Raw genomic sequence first — 19,560 nt, forward strand, 5'->3', positions numbered from 1 at the left:
GATCTGCTAAAATAATGACATGTCAAGTACAAGACTCTTGACATGTGTTGTATAGATCTACTAAAATCATGACATGTCAAGTACAAGACGCTTGACATGTGTTGTATAGATCTACTAAAATCATTATATGTCAAGTACAAGACACTTGACATGTGTTGTATAGATCTGCTAAAATAATGACATGTCAAGTACAAGACACTTGACATGTGTTGTATAGATCTACTAAAATAATGACATGTCAAGTACAAGACACTTGACATGTGTTGTATAAATCTGCTAAAATAATGACATGTCCAGTACAAGACACTTGACATGTGTTGTATAAATCTGCTAAAATAATGACATGTCCAGTACAAGACACTTGACATGTGTTGTATAAATCTGCTAAAATAATGACATGTCCAGTACAAGACACTTGACATGTGTTGTATAGATCTACTAAAATCATGACATGTCCAGTACAAGACACTTGACATGTGTTGTATAAATCTGCTAAAATAATGACATGTCAAGTACAAGACACTTGACATGTGTTGTATAGATCTACTAAAATAATGACATGTCAAGTACAAGACACTTGACATGTGTTGTATAGATCTGCTAAAATAATGACATGTCAAGTACAAGACTCTTGACATGTGTTGTATAGATCTACTAAAATAATGACATGTCAAGTACAAGACACTTGACATGTGTTGTATAGATCTGCTAAAATAATGACATGTCAAGTACAAGACTCTTGACATGTGTTGTATAGATCTACTAAAATAATGACATGTCAAGTACAAGACACTTGACATGTGTTGTATAGATCTACTAAAATAATGACATGTCAAGTACAAGACACTTGACATGTGTTGTATAGATCTACTAAAATAATGACATGTCAAGTACAAGACTCTTGACATGTGTTGCATAGATCTGCTAAAATAATGACATGTCAAGTACAAGACACTTGACATGTGTTGTATAGATCTACTAAAATAATGACATGTCAAGTACAAGACACTTGACATGTGTTGTATAGATCTACTAAAATCATGACATGTCAAGTACAAGACCTTTGACATGTGTTGTATAGATCTACTAAAATCATGACATGTCAAGTACAAGACTCTTGACATGTGTTGTATAGATCTATTAAATTCATGACATGTCAAGTACAAGACACTTGACATGTGTTGTATAGATCTACTAAAATCATGACATGTCCAGTACAAGACTCTTGACATGTGTTGTATAGATCTGCTAAAATAATGACATGTCAAGTACAAGACTCTTGACATGTGTTGTATAGATCTACTAAAATCTTGACATGTCAAGTACAAGACACTTGACATGTGTTGTATAGATCTACTAAAATCATTATATGTCAAGTACAAGACACTTGACATGTGTTGTATAGATCTACTAAAATAATGACATGTCAAGTACAAGACACTTGACATGTGTTGTATAGATCTGCTAAAATAATGACATGTCAAGTACAAGATACTTGACATGTGTTGTATAGATCTACTAAAATAATGACATGTCAAGTACAAGACACTTGACATGTGTTGTATAGATCTACTAAAATAATGACATGTCAAGTACAAGATACTTGACATGTGTTGTATAGATCTACTAAAATAGTGACATGTCAAGTACAAGACACTTGACATGTGTTGTATAGATCTACTAAAATAATGACATGTCAAGTACAAGACTCTTGACATGTGTTGTTTGAATTCCTTGGTGGACGGGTAACCATTACTGGAGGTTGTTATACATGTACGTCACTTTAATTTGTAAAGTCTACTCAAAATGGCTAATTCAACCCGTCTAATAAACACTACTCAAAATGGCTGATTCGATTCGTCTATCTCGTCACTCAAGTACAGCATCATTATATGCATTTTGCAATTACCAGTATTGAAGCTATAAAATAGAAATGTAAAAAATGTTATTACTATGCACAGGACTAGGAGCTAAATTATCCTTAAATGTTTAGAGATTGAACACAAATAAAGTATGTGAAATGGTCATTTTATGAGACACAATGATTATGAATAGGAACCTTTACACTAATAATTTGTGCTATGATGTTAACATTTGCTTTCTTGCTATAAACGTATAAATTTTATTACTTAGATAGATTTTTTGGTCTTTAACATTATTTTTAACCAAAGTACCAGTTCCACCATACTTAATAATTTAAAAGTGATTAAAGGCCTAATGGTACAACTGAATATTTTGAAATATTCCATTGCATTGTGGGTAGATCTTTACTGAATACAATTGCATTATGGGCAATACACTGATCATACTATTGCATACCATTGCATTGTGGGTAATATACTGATCAGACTTATGCTGAATACCATTGTATTATAGGTAGTGGAAGTTCTTTTTAAGCTTTTTGACTCCCATGTGCGAAGCACAAAATGGGAGTCTTTGCAGTTAGTGTGTCCATGCTCGTTAATTTGCATGATAATTAGCTAATTTTTAGCTGTTCTATGACTGTTCCACTGATATCTAAAGAACAACTCATTGGATTTTGATGAAACTTGGTACATAGATGCTCTGAACATATGCGCAGATTTGATTAGTTTTTGGTAAAAATCTGTGCATATTAATTACCTAATTTGCATGATAATTAGCTATTTTTTAGTGGTTCCATGACTGTTCCACTGATATCTAAACAACCACTCATTGGATTTTGATGAAACTTGGTACATATATGCTCTGAACTAATGCTAGGTTTTGATTAATTTTTGGTGATAATCCGTGGATACTAATTACCTAATTTGCATAATGATTAGTCAATTTTCGGTTTTTCCACTGATATCTCAAGTACTAATCATCACATTTCAATGAAACTTGGTACATAGATGTCATATGACACTGCACAGACCTGATAGTTTTTATGGTAATATCAGTATATATAATTACCTAATTTGCATAATTAATTAATTTTCAGCTTTTGATATAAGTAGTGAGCATTACATTTCAATGAAACTTGGTACTTACATACTCAAGGACTATGCAGAGATTGATTGTTTCGGATAAATATTTGTGCATATTAATCACCCAATTTGCATAATTAGTTAATTTTCAGCTTTTCCACGGGTATCTCAAGTACTAATCATCGCATTTCAATGAAACTTGGTACATAGATCCTTTAGGACTATGCAGAGACCTGATTAGTTTCAGGGTAAATAATTGTGCATATTAATTACCTAATTTGCATAATCAATTTTCAGCTTTTCTACTGATATCTAAAGTACTAATCATCACATTTCAATGAATCTAGAATTATGCAGAGACTCAATTAGTTTTTGGTAAATATTTGTGCATATTAATCACCTAATTTGCATAATTAACCAATTTCCAACTTTCACTCTGATATCTCAGGTACTAATCATCACATATCAATGAATGTTTATACATGGATGCTGTAGGACAATAGACAGACCTGGATAATTGTGGGTTAAAATCTGTACATATTAATTACCCAATTTGCATAATTAACCAATTTTAAGCTTTCACACTGATATCTAAAGTACTAATTTCCATTTTAATGAAACTTAGTACAAAGATGCTCTAGGACAATGTACAAACCTAATTAGTTTGGGGTAAAACTCTGTTCATATTATTTCCCTAATTAGCATAATAATTCATAATTTTTTGGTTCTAATCACATTTCAATTAAACTTGGTACATAGAGTTTTTTGTTACATTGCGCAGACCTCATTAGTTTTACAATCAAATCTGTTCATGTTAATTTTCTGATTTGCATAATTAGTTTTCAGCTAAGTAATTTCGAATTATATTTAATGTGTCTCCAATACTCTCAGCACATGGGAGTTCTTTCTAAGCTTTCTTTGATTGTGCTTAACACTGAACATCAAAGATATAAAAATGTATGTAACAGTAAATTTGACAGTTAATTGGAGGGCATTTTTCAAGGTACATAATTTACACTCATTCTTTATGTTGCAAGGATAATAAAATCCTGTAATCAACCAAAATAGTGAAAATACAACTTTATTTTAATGTCTCCACAGATAGCGACAACTAAGCTTGAACCTGAGATTCAAGCTGTCACATCAGCTACAACACTGTACTATAACAAAGGACTCTAGTAACTTGGTGTAATGCAGATTGAGGTAATCAGCATTGTGGGAAAACTGTCTTCACTAGTAAAGAAGAGAAATATACATCAACGGAAATTAATACATCATCTTACGTGATAGAGATGAACCAATTGTTAACCTTATATTATTTAAAGCGCGGTAGTCGTCGTTTGTGTTGATAAACATTGATTTTCCCACAATCCAATGCGCTCTTCAAATGAAAATCACGAGTATGAGGTTTGACCTTGGCGCGACATGCACTGATTACCGCCGGCGACTCCTTCGATGCCTTCCAATAACATGAAAATTACGTAATTAAAGCTTGGAAACGTCTCAGTTCATACTCGTTGATCTGCGCAACAGTCAAAGTCGCCATCTTTTTTTATACAAGACCCATATATCTCACACATGCGCAGCACAACGACTACCGCGCTTTAAGGTAGAGGCCTAATCATAAATTTATTCATTTTGCAATAAATTGTATACCAGGGATATAAAGATATTTACTTAAAAAAAGATTGGAGTCACCAGCCTAATTTAGGAGAAAATGCCGGTTGTATTCTAGTGGATAGTTGCCATTTTTATAGTGATTTTACCATAAATTCCTATGCCATATCTCAAATTGTAGGCTTGTCACATAAACTGAAAAATCATATATTGGTCATTTTTAGATACTTTTTGTTGTTGTCCTGGATTATTTCAAAATCTGGTCTGTTTTTCTTCAATATTAGGACATGTTTCATAAAACACTACTGTAACAGACAAAAAAATGCTAATTTTATTGTGCCATGGGACAATAGCTCCTTGATTTACATAATAAACAAATGAACATTGTCATGTGATTTATGACCAACTTTCTCAAAAATTATGAGTAGGCTACTACCTTAAGAGACAATATTTTTAATCCAGAAATATTTTTAATTATTGTAGAACAAAACAAAAAAATTTTTCATCCCAGCATGCCTCTGGGAACTTTCTAGTCATCTCATGATTTATACTTGATTACTTCATAAACTTCTATATTTAATAATTAACTTAATTATGAAGAAAATCTTAAATTTTTAATATTTGTAATTTACAAGAATGGACATAATGGGGTCAGATGTGTTTTTGTTTTCTATTTCTGTTTGTAGCGTAATTTTTATGAAAAGTTGTGCAGGCATTTTGGCAAATCCAGCGATGTTCACACATAGCATACATATTTCAGGAATCAGATGATGTAAAACAGTGCTGCTTCTTCAGATTGAGGATCCATCCCATTCATCGCCCTCCACATACCATCTTTGCCTCTGGTGCATTTTAAAATCCTGCCTTGTATAATTAGTTAAGGAATGTTAGAAATTTCATAAACTCCCAGGAAATGATGATATTTCATGAGGTTGTCATCATAGATTTATAAAGTAATGTAATTGCATGTTGATAAATGATGTGAAGATCAAATTTTAAGTCACACATGAATTGAACATAAGAGATAACTGGAAAATCACATGATAAATATGATCCCATTGGTCTGTCCACTGTGTTCTGTGATCCCATTGGTCTGTCCACTGTGTTCTGTGATGCCAATGGTCAGTTCACTGTGTTCTGTGATCCCATTGGTCAGTCCACTGTGTTCTGTGATGCCATTGGTCTGTCCACTGTGTTCTGTGATCCCATTGGTCTGTCCACTGTGTTCTGTGATCCCATTGGTCTGTCCACTGTGTTCTGTGGTGCCATTGGTCTGTCCACTGTGTTCTGTGGTGCCAATGGTCAGTCCGCTGTGTTCTGTGATGCCAATGGTCAGTCCACTGTGTTTTGTGATGCCAATGGTCAGTCCACTGTGTTCTGTGATCCCATTCGTCTGTCCACTGTGTTCTGTGATCCCATTGGTCTGTCCACTGTGTTCTGTGATCCCATTGGTCTGTCCACTGTGTTCTGTGGTGCCAATGGTCAGTCCGCTGTGTTCTGTGATGCCAATGGTCAGTCCACTGTGTTTTGTGATGCCATTGGTCTGTCCACTGTGTTCTGTGATCCCATTGGTCTGTCCACTGTGTTCTGTGATCCCATTGGTCTGTCCACTGTGTTCTGTGATCCCATTGGTCTGTCCACTGTGTTCTGTGGTGCCAATGGTCAGTCCGCTGTGTTCTGTGATGCCAATGGTCAGTCCACTGTGTTCTGTGATGCCATTGGTCTGTCCACTGTGTTCTGTGATCCCATTGGTCTGTCCACTGTGTTCTGTGATCCCATTGGTCTGTCCACTGTGTTCTGTGGTGCCAATGGTCAGTCCGCTGTGTTCTGTGATGCCAATGGTCAGTCCACTGTGTTTTGTGATGCCAATGGTCAGTCCACTGTGTTCTGTGATCCCATTGGTCTGTCCACTGTGTTCTGTGGTGCCACTGGTCAGTCCGCTGTGTTCTGTGATGCCAATAGTCAGTCCACTGTGTTCTGTGATCCTATTGGTCTGTCCACTGTGTTCTGTGATGCCAATGGTCAGTCCACTGTGTTCTGTGGTGCCAATGGTCAGTCCGCTGTGTTCTGTGATGCCAATGGTCAGTCAACTGTGTTTTGTGATGCCAATGGTCAGTCCACTGAGTTCTGTAATCCCATTGGCCAGTCCACTGTGTTCTGTGATCCTATTGGTTGTCAACTGTGTTCTCTGGTGCCATTGATCAGTTTATTGTGTTCTGTGATGCCATTGGTCAGTCCACTGTGTTCTGTGATGCCATTTGTCAGTCCACTGTGTTCTGTGATTCCATTGACCAGTCCACTGTGTTCTGTGATCCCATTGGTCAGTCCACTGTTTTCTGTGATGCCAATGGTCAGTCCATTTTGTTTTGTGATGCCATTGGTCAGTCCACTGTATTTTGTGGTGCCAATGGTCAGTCTACTGTATTTTGTGATGCCAATGGTCAGTCTACTGTGTTTTGTGATGCCAATGGTCAGTCCACTGTTTTCTGTGATGTCAATGGTCAGTCCATTTTGTTTTGTGATGCCATTGGTCAGTCCATTGTGTTTTGTGATGCAATTGGTCAGTCCACTGTGTTCTGTGATGCCAATGGTCTGTCCACTGTGTTCTGTGATGCCAATGGTCAGTTCACTGTGTTCTGTGATGCCAATGGTCAGTCCACTGTGTTCTGTGATCCCATTGGCCAGTCCACTGTGTTCTGTGATCCTATTGGTCTGTCCACCGTGTTCTGTGATGCCAATGATCAGTCCACTGTTTTCTGTGATGTCAATGGTCAGTCCATTTTGTTTTGTGATGCCATTGGTCAGTCCACTTTGTTTTGTGATGCCATTGGTCAGTCCACTGTGTTTTGTGATGCAATTGGTCAGTTCACTGTGTTCTGTGATGCAAATGGTCAGTCCACTGTGTTCTGTGATGCCAATGGTCAGTCCACTGTGTTCTATGATGCCAATGGTCAGTCCACTGTGTTCTGTGATCCCATTGGTCAGTCCACTGTGTTCTGTGGTGCCAATTGGTCAGTCCACTGTGTTCTGTGGTGCCAATGGTCAGTCCGCTGTGTTCTGTGATGCCAATGGTCAGTCAACTGTGTTTTGTGATGCCAATGGTCAGTCCACTGAGTTCTGTAATCCCATTGGCCAGTCCACTGTGTTCTGTGATCCTATTGGTCTGTCAACTGTGTTCTCTGGTGCCATTGATCAGTTCATTGTGTTCTGTGATGCCATTGGTCAGTCAACTGTGTTCTGTGATGCCATTTGTCAGTCCACTGTGTTCTGTGATTCCATTGACCAGTCCACTGTGTTCTGTGATCCCATTGGTCTGTCCACCGTGTTCTGTGATGCCAATGGTCAGTCCACTGTTTTCTGTGATGTCAATGGTCAGTCCATTTTTTTTTGTGATGCCATTGGTCAGTCCACTGTGTTTTGTGGTGCCAATGGTCAGTCTACTGTATTTTGTGATGCCAATGGTCAGTCTACTGTGTTTTGTGATGCCAATGGTCAGTCCACTGTTTTCTGTGATGTCAATGGTCAGTCCATTTTGTTTTGTGATGCCATTGGTCAGTCCACTGTGTTCTGTGATGCCAATGGTCTGTCCACTGTGTTTTGTGATGCAATTGGTCAGTCCACTGTGTTCTGTGATGCCAATGGTCTGTCCACTGTGTTCTGTGATGCCAATGGTCAGTTCACTGCGTTCTGTGATGCCAATGGTCAGTCCACTGTGTTCTGTGATCCCATTGGCCAGTCCACTGTGTTCTGTGATCCCATTGGTCTGTCCACCGTGTTCTGTGATGCCAATGATCAGTCCATTTTGTTTTGTGATGCCATAGGTCAGTCCACTTTGTTTTGTGATGCCATTGGTCAGTCCACTGTGTTTTGTGATGCAATTGGTCAGTTCACTGTGTTCTGTGATGCAAATGGTCAGTCCACTGTGTTCTGTGATGCCAATGGTCAGTCCACTGTGTTCTGTGATGCCAATGGTCAGTCCACTGTGTTCTGTGATGCCAATGGTCTGTCCACTGTGTTCTGTGATCCCATTGGTCTGTCCACTGTGTTCTGTGATCCCATTGGTCTGTCAACTGTGTTCTGTGATGCCATTGGTCAGTCCACTGTGTTTTGTGATGCCATTGGTCAGTCCACTGTGTTTTGTGATGCAATTGGTCAGTTCACTGTGTTCTGTGATGCAAATGGTCAGTCCACTGTGTTCTGTGATGCCAATGGTCAGTCCACTGTGTTCTGTGATGCTATTGGTCTGTCCACTGTGTTCTGTGATCCCATTGGTCTGTCAACTGTGTTCTGTGATGCCAATGGTCAGTCTACTGTGTTTTGTGATGCCAATGGTCAGTCCACTGTTTTCTGTGATGTCAATGGTCAGTCCATTTTGTTTTGTGATGCCATTGGTCAGTCCACTGTGTTTTGTGATGCAATTGGTCAGTCCACTGTGTTCTGTGATGCCAATGGTCTGTCCACTGTGTTTTGTGATGCAATTGGTCAGTCCGCTGTGTTCTGTGATGCCAATGGTCTGTCCACTGTGTTCTGTGATGCCAATGGTCAGTTCACTGCGTTCTGTGATGCCAATGGTCAGTCCACTGTGTTCTGTGATCCCATTGGCCAGTCCACTGTGTTCTGTGATCCCATTGGTCTGTCCACCGTGTTCTGTGATGCCAATGATCAGTCCATTTTGTTTTGTGATGCCATAGGTCAGTCCACTTTGTTTTGTGATGCCATTGGTCAGTTCACTGTGTTCTGTGATGCAAATGGTCAGTCCACTGTGTTCTGTGATGCCAATGGTCAGTCCACTGTGTTCTGTGATGCCAATGGTCAGTCCACTGTGTTATGTGATGCCAATGGTCTGTCCACTGTGTTCTGTGATCCCATTGGTTTGTCCACTGTGTTCTGTGATCCCATTGGTCTGTCAACTGTGTTCTGTGATGCCAATGGTCAGTCTACTGTGTTCTGTGATGCAAATGGTCAGTCCACTGTGTTCTGTGATGCCAGTGGTCAGTCCACTGTGTTCTGTGATACCAATGTTCTGTCCACTGTGTTCTGTGATGCCAATGGTCAGTTCACTGTGTTCTGTGATGCCAATGGTCAGTTCACTGTGTTCTGTGATGCCAATGGTCAGTTCACTGTGTTCTGTGATCCCATTGGTCTGTCCACTGTGTTCTGTGATCCCATTGGTCAGAGTAAGTTTGTTTGATGTGTGCATGCATGGAAAGTAGACCGATATTTGATTGCATATCACTGTACATGCTTAGTCTTATCTTATGAATCCTTATGTCATGCATTAACCACTCTGGTATTGGTATTGGTTGGGTTGAAATTGTCATCTTTATACTCATGTGAACACCTTTTCAACACTAGACTTCTAGTCCAAATTTGTCTGCACTTTTTTTTTTCTTATATTCTTCAATATTTCTGGAAATGAACCCTAATTTTTGGGCCAGCAAGAAAAACTTGAGTCAATTTTCAGTTTTTACTCAAAAAATTTTGTTAATTTTTTCCCAACCTTTTTAAGGAAAGTGCATACTATAAATTTTCTTTCTTCCTGAACAGCTTTGCGGGTTTTTTTGTACCAGGATGTGTGACCTTTAGGGGGTCATACAAAGTACCAGGATGTGTGACCTTTAGGGGTCATACAAAGTACCAGGATGTGTGAAGTTTCATTTCAAAGCATTACTGTTTATTTTCTACTTTCTGCCATGTAGAGAGTAGTGAGCCTGTGCCCCTCGGCAGAACAAGCTACTCACATCTATCAGGGTATTATATAATAAAATCTTCCAAATATTGATACATGTACATGTATGATTGATATATATATATAATAAACAACAGAAGACTAGTCCTCTCTATTGTAATTTTTAACTAAAGTTACTTATTTTTCACCAAAAATTATCAAACATTTTCACCAGATTTTCACCAAATGTTTAATAATAATATCATTTATAAATCTGGATAATTGTACAATTTTGGTGCATGAGGAGTTGGGAGTCATCTTTCCGCTTTACCAGTTGCTAGGCTACTATGTGCGTGATAGTGTTAATTATGTATGGGAAGGTGAACAGCGTTGTTAAATGTATACCTTCACTCACAAATAGACAGTTTATCATAGTATACCTGAATTAGTTTCAGTACAAACATTTTTTCCTTGCACATATATTTTTTATAAAATCACAGCTTTTTCTTATAATAAGAAACATAATTATTAGATTACAGATATTGACATAAAATTGTATAAACAAAACCAATATTGCGATTATATACAGGCATAAAGTATGAAGAACCATCAAGCATTGGTATGGCATATGCAATGCTATATTAAAGAAAAAATGACTTAAAATAAACTTCTTTTTTTAAATCCATGAAAATTAAATGCAAAGCGGGTTGCACCGTCACACTGAGATCACCTTCAAAACATAAAAAGAAATATTTGTACAATATGATAAAAGCAATTCTGCATTTACGCACACTTTTGAAGTATATTGAATAAAATGATTTTTATCATTTTGGTATCAATATGTCCTAAAATTGTATGTTTTAAAATTGTGAAAATTGCATCAAGTGATCTGGCAACCTTTAATTTCTATCATTGAATCAACACTAGCACTCTTTATATCAACAGTGAAGTCAAAACTATTATCACTTTTCTGTGTCCTACTTTACTGAATATCAATTTGCTTTTAAGTATGCCATATTTTCATTGTTTTGACAATTATAAACATTTTTTTTTTCATTCAATTCTTGTAATATTTTGATTTAACTACATATAAGCATTGAAAGTACCAATAACCGTGGTTAAAACCCTAATCTAAAAACATCATCTGTTGGTTTTTTGGCACTGTGACACATGCCGTTATGATGTTACTATGGAAACCGGCAATAATAATCAAATAGCCCCCTGTACATCTCTCAAAGAACTAAGGGCCGGCAATACTATACGAAAAATACAGTAAGGTTCGCTTGAAACATCAAGGACGTACACAGGTCAGGAATGTAATCCATCTAAATCTAAATCTAGACCGATCAACTATGGTAGGTCGGTTACGATCGGACAGATCAAATACATGTGCAAGGTTTGTATCAGATGGAATATTCACAGATTAGTCACAGTTCATTGATTTTGATGTTGAGTGTTGAACTTAGCCGTTAGTTGTCGCTTTGACAACAGCATCGCTTGACAACATCTCAACCATATATGGCCTTCACCGAGGCTCATCCTAAAAAAAATTTATTCATCTACATCAGCAGCGGCCCAGGGGAATGAACCAGAAAAAAAATTCCATTCATAGGGCTAGGCATTTTTGTGAGTGTACTTGTCCCAGCATATTGACTCGCTTTTAAATTTGTTTAAAATTATTTAGTTTGACTACAGAAATAAAGAAACATGATAATCATGATTACAAACTTTTGAACAATATCAAATTCATTGCCATTAATTAAGAAAGTTTAGGCTGACTCGAAGATTGAATGTCTTCTTCTTCATGTTTTATTTTTTAACGATATAATTTGCATATCAAAATGAAAAAAACAAATTAGGGTAACTTTTTTAGTAAAAGAGTCTGAAATGCTGTGTCATTTTTTACCGATTTTGTCTTGTGAAAATTATTTTTTCATAAGAAAAGTTCTTAATGACAAAGTCACACATGCATATCATTGATATGAATCCTAACAGGAGAAAAATGACATTTAATTTAGTGAGTTTCAAGTGTGATATGTGTCTCACTATCAACAGTACATGCATCTTTCACAATGTCAGTGATGTGCTCAGTAGTAAAAAAAAATTGAATTAAACTGCCTTATATGGGAAGTATAGGTTAACAACATAACACACCCTGATAAAAGAATTCAAAAATTGTAATGTACATTTTTTTTTGTATCACTTTTCATTCTCTCTATATTTAATTAAAGATATATAGAGCAACTGACGTTTTATAGGATCAGAAAGTATGATAAATGAAACCTTTGTAGTATTCACAATATTTTAAACACTTTCACGTTTCTGAAAAACGGAACGCAAGAACAATGTTTTTCTGTGAGGCTTTATTGTTCATTGTCAGTGAGACAACAAAAGTGATGCGATCAGGGTGTATGAAATGGAATATCAGCAACTATTGTCTCTGTATTTCAGAGTAAAGGGACAGCATAGCAAAAGGTTGAACTTTTCAATACAGTTCAGACAATAATTACAAAATCCCTGTGACTCATGTATATTTTGACTGCTGTCTGATTCAATAACTAAGTTATGTGCTGATATTCACAATTTGCAAAGTGGCCTCCTTAAGTCAGCCCTTTCGAGATTATGTAAATATCTTCCACGTCCAAAAGTTGTTTTGAATGATAAGTGTGTTTAAAGTTTAGGACTTTCATTCATGTCTGCTGACCGTTCCTGTGCATCAATGTCTCCACAACGCTGTTAAGGATATTCAAAAACAGTTTCATTCCCTGCTTCTTGACCTAACCACGCCTCTCCTGAATAATTAACTTTTTAGTAGTATATGCTGTACACCATTTTGATTTCCCGGTAAGAAAGAGAACGATTTAATGCTTCTAGAAATCTGTGAAACTGGCTTCAAAAATAACATGTTACGATTGAATGTTTCTTGAAAATCTACCACCTCAATACACATATGTAAATACCGTTGATAATCAATTATAATAATAGTTTAAAATAAACTTGACTTTGCGCTGATATTTACAAATTGGTCTAAAATGTTAAAACATCTGTTACGGAGCGCCACGGACGTCGCGCGTTAGAATGCGACGCGAGAAGAGTGAACAATTCCGTCGTAAACTTGAAGTTGGACTGTTGTGATTTGAATCTGTTCCACGTGATATATTTCGTCATGTGATATATTTTATCTCGTAAGTGCTCGTTCTTCTGTGATGGTGAACGGTGTTCTAGTCCGGGGGCATGTTCGTTCACCGTGCTGATGTTGAAAAGTGGAACCAACCGGGTTTAGGAGCCATGCTTAGAAAAATTTGTCGCCAGTGTGTTCGATAGTGACTATGTAGAAATATGATTTAGTTCGTCGGCGACTACTTAGGGGGTTCAAAACAATAACAGCCGTCGTCAGGATCAATGATTCCCCATGCGCGATTAATACAGACTCTCTAGGTTACCGAACCATAATTTTATTCAAAGCCGCACGGTTGGTTACTGCGCCCGCAGTAATTCTACTCGACGTTGAATACCGCCATAATTCCTGCGTATTTCCTGATATGTCGATATTCGCGCGTTCAATTTGTCATTTACTATAATTCTAATACACAGATATATATAAATCACAATATACCAAGATGATAAAAAGAGTCACACTACTCACAGTTGTCGCTGTGCGTCGTCTTTTAAGATAGACCCAACGCGTGTAAAATACTTCATCTGTTTGTTTGTTTTTCGCCACGTATCGACTGTGTTGCATTATTTAACACAATGGTGCAATTGTCTTTATATCTAACGGTCTGGAATACTAGTAGCGCACATACAAACTATAATCGCTGAGCTGAAAAAAAAACAAACTCCTAGATTCTTTGAATATTGAATAAATCAAATGAATCGACAATGATTATAAGTTTAAAGCGTCATTCCCGTCACACGACGCACGTTCGAAATAATGAAATTTACACCCCTTGCATGGGACCCATTCCGCATACGACGCGGACTTGTGCTTTGATTAATTGCCGGCCTGTCTTCAAGTTCAAGTTGAAAGTCTCTGAACGGTCCATGTTTTATAGCATTATCTGGGAAAAAATAATCATAGTTTTCGGGTTATATTATATTTTAGAATATTAATTTGAAATGTTACGAAAGACGTGAAGTGTGAATACGCGTACGCTACATTAGTCACAGTTAAAAATGCAGAAAATGGTGTTAATCGAAGAGCAACTTTAACCTGTTTTGCATAAGCTTAATCTTAATAGATTATCTACTTATAGATTATGATACCAGGTGTCGACAGACAAAATTGAAGTACAAAACACTCAAACATGAACGATGGTTCCCTGGATTGACAGCAATTTCATTTCGCGAGTTGCCAATATTCTTTATATACAACCGGTGGCGCTATACAGAATTTTGACAATTGTAGATATTACAAATGATGAAATTTTGGATGTGTAAATGATATAATAAAAAAGTGGTATGAATATTAATATCACAATGCTCCGTTGAAATCAGTGGTTACCCTGGCAACAGTAGTTTATGAATCTATTACAAAAACAAAACTATCTAATTTTGTATTTGGGGGAATTTATACTAATTGTCGTTATTGATATATACTACACATGTCACAAATTATGTTATTTGTTATTTAGTTGTACTGATTACTAGGCCAGGAGCCCGGGAACATGTTTACAACAAACAAGTCATGATACTTGGATTGCTTCAGCATAACACGTGACAATTGTATAAAGAATTCAAAATAAACTAGTTTCCTGTCTACGCCGTCGCCGTCTCGTGCTATGATGCTCGCCTTCAGGGTGATTCTAGTTTGATGCCTCCTGATTTTTAATATTTGAATTTTTGATCACATTTCTTTGATCACTGCGTAGTTACGTAGGATGCCCTGCCATAAACTGTGTTCAGTTGTTTCACGGCGATTTGCTTTGTTTTTATATTCATTTCATTAATCATGGAAACCGTAATTCATGATTGGTGTTGGCCTCGGCACAGGGCTGCAGTGCATTTGGATTGTACTATGTTCAAATTAGTAGTGACTCTCTGCACAGGGCTGCAGTGCATTTGGATTGTACTAGGTTCAAATTAGTAGTGACTCTCTGCACAGGGCAGCAGTGCATTTGGATAGTACTAGTTTCAAATTAGTAGTGACTCTCTGCACAGGGCTGCAGTGCATTTGAATTGTACTAGGTTCAAATTAGTAGTGACTCTCTGCACAGGGCTGCAGTGCATTTGAATTGTACTAGGTTCAAATTAGTAGTGACTCTCTGCACAGGGCTGCAGTGCATTTGGATAGTACTAGTTTCAAATTAGTAGTGACTCTCTGCACAGGGCTGCAGTGCATTTGAATTGTACTAGGTTCAAATTAGTAGTGACTCTCTGCACAGGGCTGCAGTGCATTTGAATTGTACTAGGTTCAAATTAGTAGTGACTCTCTGCACAGGGCAGCAGTGCATTTGGATTGTACTACGTTCAAATTAGTGGTAATTCTACACAGGGCTGCAGTGCATTTGGATAGTACTAGGTTCAAATTAGTAGTGACTCTCTGCACAGGACTGCAGTGAATTTGGATTGTACTAGGTTCAAATTAGTAGTGACTCTCTGCACAGGGATGCAGTGCATTTGAATTGTACTAGGTTCAAATTAGTAGTGACTCTCTGGTCAGGGCTGCAGTGCATTTGGATAGTACTAGGTTCAAATTAGCAGTGACTCTGCACAGGACTGCAGTGCATTTGGATAGTACTAGGTTCAAATTAGTAGTCACTCTCTGCACAGGGCTGCAGTGCATTTGGATAGTACTAGGTTCAAATTAGTAGTCACTCTCTGCACAGGGCTGCAGTGCATTTGGATTGTACTAGGTTCAAATTAGTAGTGACTCTCTACACAGGGCTGCAGTGCATTTGGATTGTACTAGGTTCAAATTAGTAGTGACTCTCTGCACAGGACTGCAGTGCATTTGGATTGTACTAGGTTCAAATTAGTAGTGACTCTCTGCACAGGGCTGTAGTGCATTTGAATTGTACTAGGTTCAAATTAGTAGTGACTCTCTGCACAGGGCAGCAGTGTATTTGGATTGCACTAGGTTCAAATTAGTAGTGACTCTCTGCACAGGACTGCAGTGCATTTGGATTGTACTAGGTTCAAATTAGTAGTGACTCTCTGCTGGAAGCGCATGTTATTTTAATAGTCATGTAAGTCATACTGTTTTCAAATAGATACATAACTAACACTGTGTTGTTTGTACTTAATAGATCTTATTCAGTTTCTAATTAATTCTATTCTATTCCAGTGACTCTCTGCACAGGACTGCAGTGCATTTGGATTGTACTAGGTTCAAATTAGTAGTGACTCTCTGCACAGGGATGCAGTGCATTTGAATTGTACTAGGTTCAAATTAGTAGTGACTCTCTGGTCAGGGCTGCAGTGCATTTGGATAGTACTAGGTTCAAATTAGTAGTGACTCTGCGCAGGACTGCAGTGCATTTGGATAGTACTAGGTTCAAATTAGTAGTCACTCTCTGCACAGGGCTGCAGTGCATTTGGATAGTACTAGGTTCAAATAAGTAGTCACTCTCTGCACAGGGCTGCAGTGCATTTGGATTGTACTAGGTTCAAATTAGTAGTGACTCTCTACACAGGGCTGCAGTGCATTTGGATTGTACTAGGTTCAAATTAGTAGTGACTCTCTGCACAGGACTGCAGTGCATTTGGATTGTACTAGGTTCAAATTAGTATTGACTCTCTGCACAGGGCTGCAGTGCATTTGGATAGTACTAGGTTCAAATTAGTATTGACTCTCTGCACAGGGCTGCAGTGCATTTGGATAGTACTAGGTTCAAATTAGAAGTGACTGCACAGGACTGCAGTGCATTTGGATAGTACTAGGTTCAAATTAGTAGTCACTCTCTGCACAGGGCTGCAGTGCATTTGGATAGTACTAGGTTCAAATTAGTAGTCACTCTCTGCACAGGGCTGCAGTGCATTTGGATTGTACTAGGTTCAAATTAGTAGTGACTCTCTACACAGGGCTGCAGTGCATTTGGATTGTACTTGGTTCAAATTAGTAGTGACTCTCTACACAGGGCTGCAGTGCATTTGGATTGTACTAGGTTCAAATTAGTAGTGACTCTCTGCTCAGGGCTGCAGTGCATTTGGATAGTACTAGGTTCAAAATAGTAGTGACACTCTGCACAGGGCTGTAGTGCATTTGAATTGTACTAGGTTCAAATTAGTATTGACTCTCTGCACAGGGCTGCAGTGCATTTGGATAGTACTAGGTTCAAATTAGTAGTGACTCTGCACAGGACTGCAGTGCATTTGGATAGTACTAGGTTCAAATTAGTAGTCACTCTCTGCACAGGGCTGCAGTGCATTTGGATAGTACTAGGTTCAAATTAGTAGTCACTCTCTGCACAGGGCTGCAGTGCATTTGGATAGTACTAGGTTCAAATTAGTAGTCACTCTCTGCACAAAGCTGCAGTGTATTTGGATTGTACTAGGTTCAAATTAGTAGTCACTCTCTACACAGGGCTGCAGTGCATTTGGATTGTACTAGGTTCAAATTAGTAGTGACTCTCTACACAGGGCTGCAGTGCATTTGGATTGTACTAGGTTCAAATTAGTAGTGACTCTCTGCACAGGACTGCAGTGCATTTGGATTGTACTAGGTTCAAATTAGTAGTGACTCTCTGCACATGGCTGCAGTGCATTTGGATTGTACTAGGTTCAAATTAGTAGTGACTCTCTGCACAGGGCAGCAGTGCATTTGGATAGTACTAGTTTCAAATTAGTAGTGACTCTCTGCACAGGGCTGCAGTGCATTTGAATTGTACTAGGTTCAAATTAGTAGTGACTCTCTGCACAGGGCTGCAGTGCATTTGAATTGTACTAGGTTCAAATTAGTAGTGACTCTCTGCACAGGGCAGCAGTGCATTTGGATTGTACTACGTTCAAATTAGTGGTAACTCTACACAGGGCTGCAGTGCATTTGGATAGTACTAGGTTCAAATTAGTAGTGACTCTCTGCACAGGACTGCAGTGAATTTGGATTGTACTAGGTTCAAATTAGTAGTGACTCTCTGCACAGGGATGCAGTGCATTTGAATTGTACTAGGTTCAAATTAGTAGTGACTCTCTGGTCAGGGCTGCAGTGCATTTGGATAGTACTAGGTTCAAATTAGTAGTGACTCTGCACAGGACTGCAGTGCATTTGGATAGTACTAGGTTCAAATTAGTAGACACTCTCTGCACAGGGCTGCAGTGCATTTGGATAGTACTAGGTTCAAATTAGTAGTCACTCTCTGCACAGGGCTGCAGTGCATTTGGATTGTACTAGGTTCAAATTAGTAGTGACTCTCTACACAGGGCTGCAGTGCATTTGGATTGTACTAGGTTCAAATTAGTAGTGACTCTCTGCACAGGACTGCAGTGCATTTGGATTGTACTAGGTTCAAATTAGTAGTGACTCTCTGCACAGGGCTGTAGTGCATTTGAATTGTACTAGGTTCAATTTAGTAGTGACTCTCTGCACAGGGCAGCAGTGTATTTGGATTGTACTAGGTTCAAATTAGTAGTGACTCTCTGCACAGGACTGCAGTGCATTTGGATTGTACTAGGTTCAAATTAGTAGTGACTCTCTGCTGGAAGCGCATGTTATTTTAATAGTCATGTAAGTCATACTGTTTTCAAATAGATACATAACTAACACTGTGTTGTTTGTACTTAATAGATCTTATTCAGTTTCTAATTAATTCTATTCTATTCCAGTGACTCTCTGCACAGGACTGCAGTGCATTTGGATTGTACTAGGTTCAAATTAGTAGTGACTCTCTGCACAGGGATGCAGTGCATTTGAATTGTACTAGGTTCAAATTAGTAGTGACTCTCTGGTCAGGGCTGCAGTGCATTTGGATAGTACTAGGTTCAAATTAGTAGTGACTCTGCACAGGACTGCAGTGCATTTGTATAGTACTAGGTTCAAATTAGTAGTCACTCTCTGCACAGGGCTGCAGTGCATTTGGATAGTACTAGGTTCAAATTAGTAGTCACTCTCTGCACAGGGCTGCAGTGCATTTGGTTTGTACTAGGTTCAAATTAGTAGTGACTCTCTACACAGGGCTGCAGTGCATTTGGATTGTACTAGGTTCAAATTAGTAGTGACTCTCTGCACAGGGATGCAGTGCATTTGAATTGTACTAGGTTCAAATTAGTAGTGACTCTCTGGTCAGGGCTGCAGTGCATTTGGATAGTACTAGGTTCAAATTAGTAGTGACTCTGCACAGGACTGCAGTGCATTTGTATAGTACTAGGTTCAAATTAGTAGTCACTCTC

The 19,560-nt window shown here is 38.2% G+C and overlaps 1 protein-coding gene across 1 annotated transcript in view; it reads left to right on the forward strand.

The window, feature by feature from the left end:
• Positions 1–4,768, forward strand: part of LOC100377051 (sideroflexin-5-like) — a 31,871-nt gene extending 27,103 nt beyond the window's left edge. The window contains exon 12 of the mRNA XM_085504707.1: positions 4,050–4,768. Within this exon, the coding sequence (XP_085360833.1) occupies positions 4,050–4,127 (78 nt within the window). The 3' untranslated portion in view covers positions 4,128–4,768. The remainder of the gene's footprint in view (positions 1–4,049) is intronic.
• The last annotated feature ends 14,792 nt before the right edge of the window (positions 4,769–19,560 follow it).

Source organism: Saccoglossus kowalevskii, chromosome 10 (genome assembly GCF_978046115.1).
Source record: "Saccoglossus kowalevskii chromosome 10, keSacKowa6.1, whole genome shotgun sequence".
NCBI classification, from domain to species: Eukaryota; Metazoa; Hemichordata; class Enteropneusta; family Harrimaniidae; genus Saccoglossus; species Saccoglossus kowalevskii.